Consider the following 6967-nt stretch of genomic DNA (forward strand, 5'->3'; position numbering starts at 1 on the left):
AAGAACCCCCCCCCCCCGCCTACATCTGATGGCTCATTTACACGATTTAGAGGAAAATGTTGAAGAAGTCCCACTTAAACTTGGCCTCTATGTAACATACTGCAGCAGTATGGAATCCACGACAGCCCGAGGTGGCTTTCTGCCCCATGCACATCACATAGTGCCTGGGACAAGCTCAACTCTGGTTGTTGACATCCAGTTCCTGGTGAAATGTATTTGCTTTGTGTATGAAATTGATGATTGTGCATGTTCTAAAGCTTTTTTATTGTTTGCAGAAATCTCTGGTTATTTAGCACCTCAGAGAAACAAATTATATAAAATTTTTGCATGTGGATGATTTTTTTCTTAGGCAGTTCATTGCTTAGCTTTTGGAAAAAAGTGAGCTTTTTTTCCCTTGTGTTCTAGGGCGGTTTTACTGTATCTGTCTCTTTCATAACTCTATCTCTGTGCCTTTCACAGACTTTGGATTGAGCAACTGTGCAGGCATCTTGGGTTATTCTGATCCATTCAGCACCCAGTGTGGGAGCCCAGCATATGCAGCCCCTGAACTTCTGGCAAGGAAAAAATACGGGCCCAAAATAGACGTTTGGTCCATGTGAGTTACTTCTCTAGTTTATAATTGTTATTACTGTCATTACCCATTGCTCAAATGAGAAACATTATTCATGTATTTGGCTACCCTGAGCAAGAAAATCTGTTTAGTTAGCATGACTCTCTGGACTAAATTGCACAGATATTTTGTTCTGAAATAGAACATAGATCTTTTACATACCTGTATATAGATTGCTAGAATGTATAGCATAGAGAGATTGCGGTAAAGCACAGCTGTTGATCAGTGATGTTCAGACATAGTAGAAGACATGGCTCTGGCACAAGAGGGCCAACAGCTTTTTTTGTTTTTCCCAAAGGATCCTCAAGCATTCACGTGGGCTCCGTGCACTATCCACAGTCAAGTCTGACAGGAAATGTGATATCGAGTCAGGTCATCGCTTTAAAAGCACGGTTGTTAAAGGGGAAATAAAAATGGCCAGAAAACTTGTGAGCCTTTGTGAGCTTACTAGTGTTCAGGCAAAAGAACAGACAGAGGTAGAGGAAGCTACAAAGATGTTTCGGAGTCAATGAATTTGCCTGCAGTACTGTTGTAGACCGTGCAACTCCCACTACCCTCCTGCTGGCCGTGGACATAGCGTCTGTTATCCTTGTCAATCCTGGAGAGGAATTAGATAAAATTAGTTGAGTTTTAGCTTTTGGTTTAGTATTGATAGATTTTCCCTCACCAAGTGGGGATAATAACATTTGTATAAATTTCAATGGAATAACAGAATTATGGTAATTCCCAAGTTGAAGTATTTAGAATGCTTGGAAAATGTAATGTACTGTATAAGTACTACTACTGCTAAGAAAGATTGGCCATAGTTTATATATGAGACTAGGACCTGGCTCAAATTCATCTCTCAGTTTGACCCAGTGGGTCCCCTGTTGCACCTCAGGGCTCTTTAGAACTTCCTCTGCTGAAACCTAATTTGCAGTCTGTCCTCCAAGGAGACCCACAGCTTAATCATTGCATGACGACGGAATTTCTCACTCCAGCAGTGGGCTATCCGTCCACATCAAGGGTGAGAGTACCAGCCCTGAAGAACGCAGGCAAACAGAGCACAGTCATTCTTGTAAACCATTTAAACTTGTGCAGTAATAATGTCCTGCTCTTTTTGTTAATAAAAAAACAGAAAATATGGTTAACTGCTACCCTTCCTTATAGCTGAACAAATGGTGTCTGTGATCACGGTTCGTGATAGAACACTGGTTTAGTTTCTTTCTGTTCACATACATGTATTCAGCAGGCTGGGGAAACAAATTCCCAAAAGGGAGGAATTCCACTCAAATTGAATTTAAAGCCCTTTTAAGAGGAAAAAGAGCAAGAGTGCCCAACCCACTTTTCATGGCTGACTTTGCTGGGCATAAATAAGCAGTAAGTTTTCTGCTCTGAAAAATGTAATTGTTCACACCTGATCTTTGGGTTGCACCAGAGGCTGTGGAGGTCAGTGGAAACCTTTGGGCACTGAACCAAGACCTGTGATGTCCCCGTTGGTGCGGGCAGTCATTCCACACCCAGGGCAGCACCGGGACAAGGCCCCTGAAAGCAGCCTGTTTATGCAGCCTGAGGAGAGACTGAATTGTGGCGTGGCATTTAGCCAAGGAGTTGCCTAAGAGCTGGGCTCAGTTCTGTGACTCCCAGCTTATGTCCTGCACATTGTGTAACCCTCCATGAGCAAACCTCTGGGAATTCTTGCCCAAATCATTGTGTGCAACAGAAGAGAACGCTTTGTTTTGGTCTTTTTTAATAGTTGTCAGACATTAAAGATGAAGTACAGTCACTAAAACTTAAGCCTATGTTTTTCCTTGTTCGTGATGATTTTGGTTTCTTTTTCTCTGTGTTTTCTTTTAGTGGGGTGAACATGTACGCAATGTTGACTGGAACATTACCTTTTACCGTGGAGCCATTCAGCTTGAGAGCTTTATACCAGAAAATGGTGGACAAAGAAATGAACCCTTTTCCCACCCAGCTCTCTGCAGGTAATCAGGGGGGTGTGCTGGGACCTGTTCAGATCCAGTCGGTCAGAACCATTGCATTGAATTCTGGATTGTGAGTCATGCTGCCGACATGACACGCTAATTGTGAAAAATACTCTTTTTCATTTTGACCTCCAAAAGATCTGCGGGAGTTGCTGTAGTAGAACTCCTTTTGCTTTGACTTCTGTATGTAAGCTGGAGAAGTGCCAAGTTGTGCTGAATATGAGAGGAACAAATCTGTGAAAATCTGTGAAATTGCTTCTGTAGAGTAGTTGGTCAGTTTTGCACATTCAGAAGATTTTAGCTTAGGGTATGAATGCATGAACAAATTATTTTGGAATAATAAATTCCTGGGCATTATCATGACTAGGGTTGAGTGATAAGCTACCTTGAATGACCTCACATTTATTATGGAATAATGGCATGCACACAGAAAGTTATTTTGGGACAGTGGCCTGTGATAACCTTTGTTTGATCACAAAATGCAAAATTGTGATGTATTAGTATTAGAAATATTAATTCCTGCACTGTCACTAAGCAACAGAATAATTTTTCAGCTTGTAGCAAGACCGTTGTCAGCATTTGGAACAAACTCTGTTTTGTCGTTGGGTTTTATTTTTGTATGCTAAATTTGTTGTTCATGGAGAGCTTCTGTTCTCCTTATCTGGCAGCCTGTTTACAAGGGACATTCAATAAAGTTAAAAGATTGCAAATAGAAAAAGGGTAACAGAGCATACATTTTCACTCAGTACACTAAGGGTGGCAACCATTGTCATGGGGGAGAAGAGAAAGCCCTTGGAAGTTTTGTCACAAGATGAATTCTCCAAGTACAGATTTACCTGCATACGGAAGAAGTGGGTAGTTAAGGGTTATCAGCGCATCAAGCGGAGTATGTTGTTCCTTGTTCACTCAGCACCTGTATGAAGTACACTTTTCCTGCCAGCAGTTCATATTGCTGGTGTGTTGTAAAGTGATAGGTTTACAAGTGAGCTGGGATGCTGCAAGTCTTGCCATCTACTTGATGCAATTAGAGTGTTTGGTATTCCATTCTTGAGACTTCCCATTAGGATTCAGTTGCACAAAATGACTATTTTAATGTTCTAGCACATGCTCTAAAGCCCCACTGAGTAAATTAAAAGGAAGATTATACCAACTGCTTCGTGCTGTACTAATCTAGATGCCAAATCCTGCATCAATTGCAAAGTTACTCTTGAGTTCAGGGACTTGCATGTCATAGTAAACATATTCCAAGTTTGGCAAAAAATTTACCAAACTTCTCTCCCAGAGTGAGACTTTTACCAATAAAGAGCAGTTATATGATGCATTCTAGCATCAAACTCTAGCATCCAGTTTGATCTGCTTTGTAACACAAGCCTTTAAGGGGTTTGGTTTGCCTGCACTGAGCTGAAGTAGCTGTGTTGGCAAGGCTGTACTGCAGCTTACCCAGAAGACGCATCCCAGAGGACACCATCCCGTGCCACAGTGTCCTGTGCTGCCACTGCCCAGGGCACCTGCACTAGTAAGGAGACAAGTAGACAAGGCATGCTCACGAGAGCGTAGGAGGAGAACCACAGCTCTGCTGTGGGAGAAGGTGGAAAAAAGCCCCCAGGGTCCTGTCCATCTGACCTGGAGAAAACTGTGCCGCAGCCATCACTTCCACCTCTTGCTAGCCATTGACTTAATTCAGGACTCATTTGGCATTGTCTCACTTGACTGTATCTATCTCCTCTACAAAATCATTCCGATCTTGGTTCTCCCAGAATTAGGTTTCTTTATCTTCGTGCAGGGAATTGTAGAGGATGTAGTTAACTCTTCACTATCTTGTAGCTGATAAACTGAATCTAGCCTTGATAATTTGAGTAATAAAAACCAGACCTAGTTAAAACAGAGTTTATTTTCAGCTCAGATACGCACTTCTTGTGAGTCTTTATGCAAATCACTTGATTTCATTGCTCCTAACCATGTAAGAAGCACATGACTTAAAAATATCAGAAAAGTACTTTGAGGGGGTTTGCAAGAGAATCCTGAGGGATGGTTGAATATCACTGAAAGTTGAAGGTTCAGTATCTGAAAACAGAACGAAGCCCATTAATTTTACTGTACTCTTTTAATTTGGCTAAAACCTCCTACAACTGATTGTAGCTTGGATGGAAGCCAGGAGATAATTTGTCCTTATAATGTCAAAGAGAGTCCAATTCTCCATGTCTTTCCTCCCAGCTCTGCACCCCTCCCCTCCACTCACCCCCAGTCCATCTCCTCCTGCTTTAAACACAGATTGAGCGGTTTGCCTCTGACCTGACTCCAGTCTCTTGTCCTCACACAAAAATTAAGTTTTGACTAACCTGCTCGGAAACTTCAAACAAGCTCTGAAACAAAAGGCACTTTTTCTCCTCTCCTTTATGACTCTATAAATCATTGTGACTATAAATCATTGTTTATTTTACTTACTAATGCCTTATCAGGTTTTCCTTTTTCTCAAGGACATTAGAGCATACCGTAAGGAAAACATTCCTTTTTAGCATACTCTTGGTCAGGCTACACACCTGTAGTAACTCAACTACCGTGTTAAGTCATAAAGCATATGACATAGCTGTTGTTTTTCTTGATTTCTTCACAGCGGCCATAAACTTTCTACGATCTCTACTAGAGCCAGATCCTGCAAAGAGACCAAACATCCAGCAGGCGCTTGCAAATCGATGGCTTAATGAGAATTACCCTGGGAGAGCACCACCTAATGTCACATATCCAAACAGGTACTATGCGAAAGAGTGGAGAAAGCCTGCCAGGGTGTATATACATTAAAACATAAATGACTCTGGCGTTGCAGTTTCATTCCTTGTGTGACAGCGTCCCACTGCATTTTCTGGGATTGCTTTTGTGACTCTGTCCTAAAAGTTGTTAGGATTGGCCATTGAATATGTATTGCTTAAAATGGTCAAAAACGATACCTTAAATTAGAAGCTGGCATGTGATGCGTTATTTGCAGGGTGGTCTGGGGTGCAGATCATATGATTAATTGGCTCCAGACCTTGGAATGGATATGAGTGACAGGTAGTTCATCAGTTCTGATCTTCTCCTTGTTTGTTGGTAAAAGCCAAGCTACTCTTCCAGTAGAGGCTATGCTTGTTTGTGATACATACGTGAGGTTTTGTGGATTAGGTAAACATGCAAACCGTGGTGAGAAAGGTCAGAGTTAAATGATCGTGCTTTGTTGGTTGTTGATCTTGAATACCTGTGCAATGCTGAATGCATGACTAAATGCAGAGAACAAATCTCATGGCCAGTCAAACATCCATCTAGGGAAAAAGAAAAAGGAAGATACTTGTGGTCCACTTCGGTTAGAAATAACCTTGCTTGACTTTAAACATCTGCAGTGTAGAGTTGACACATGAGCCAGCCAGCCTGGGCTCTCGTTACAGTCAATGGAGAGAAATAAGGGCACTTTTTACAGGATGATTCATCTGACTTCTTTTTGATTCTGCAATAGGATGACTTTGTGCCCAGAAGATCCAAGTTCCTCTGCAGTGACTGTAAATGGAGCCTCAGGCAACTCACTTAGAAATATATGTGTATATTTGAGCAGATAAAACCTCCTTCCTGTATCAAAGCCCTCCAGCTGTGTCTCATACACAATCTAGTACCTGCAGAGGATTCACTGTAGGAGTTACTAGCTTGCAGGCCAAGATCCTAAGTTACACTGAGGCAAAGACAGCAACTTAAAGCCTAATTTTGGTGCATAAAATTTGATAGTGCCCCAAAATTTCTGTCCTAACTTGCTAAGAGGAGAGTCCCTAAGTGAAGATCCTAACTTCCCCCCTACAGTTTACTCAGTTGCCAGACACCAGATGTAGCATGTGCCTAGGGGCGTGATGACTTACTTTTGTGTGAATGTCTGAACCACTGTCCTCCACCCAAAAATGATTTGGTGTTCACCAGCCAGGCCATCTTTTTGTGTCAGTGCCCTGAAGGACTTGGTCCCATAGGCATGCTCGAGCCATGCTTACAGCCAGCTTTCACCATTCAGCCCAGGTCACAGCTTTGCTGGTAAGAGTGCCTCCCACCCGTTTTCCCCTCTGCTCCACTGCTAGCCAGATGAACAGGGTATGTTATTTAAACTAGAGGTGCTGGGGAGGGGAACCTCAATCCATCCCATTGGTCCCATAGGCATGCTCGAGCCATGCTTACAGCCAGCTTTCACCATTCAGCCCAGGTCACAGCTTTGCTGGTAAGAGTGCCTCCCACCCGTTTTCCCCTCTGCTCCACTGCTAGCCAGATGAACAGGGTATGTTATTTAAACTAGAGGTGCTGGGGAGGGGAACCTCAATCCATCCCAATCCTACCAGTTTGATGCCAGGGCCAGCAACAGATGCCCAGAGCCTGGAGAAGGAACACAGGT

General features: G+C 42.6%; 1 protein-coding gene across 1 annotated transcript in view; it reads left to right on the plus strand.

Annotated features, from left to right (window-relative positions):
* The window catches only part of HUNK (hormonally up-regulated Neu-associated kinase), a 39858-nt gene that overhangs the window by 16006 nt on the left and 16885 nt on the right, over positions 1-6967 (plus strand). Inside the window, exons 4-6 of the mRNA XM_009283068.2 lie at positions 460-595; positions 2447-2574; positions 5189-5324. Coding sequence (XP_009281343.1) covers positions 460-595; positions 2447-2574; positions 5189-5324 — 400 coding nt within the window. The remainder of the gene's footprint in view (positions 1-459; positions 596-2446; positions 2575-5188; positions 5325-6967) is intronic.

This window comes from Aptenodytes forsteri, unplaced genomic scaffold (assembly GCF_000699145.1).
Source record: "Aptenodytes forsteri isolate BGI_AS27 unplaced genomic scaffold, ASM69914v1 Scaffold2, whole genome shotgun sequence".
Lineage (NCBI taxonomy): Eukaryota > Metazoa > Chordata > Aves > Sphenisciformes > Spheniscidae > Aptenodytes > Aptenodytes forsteri.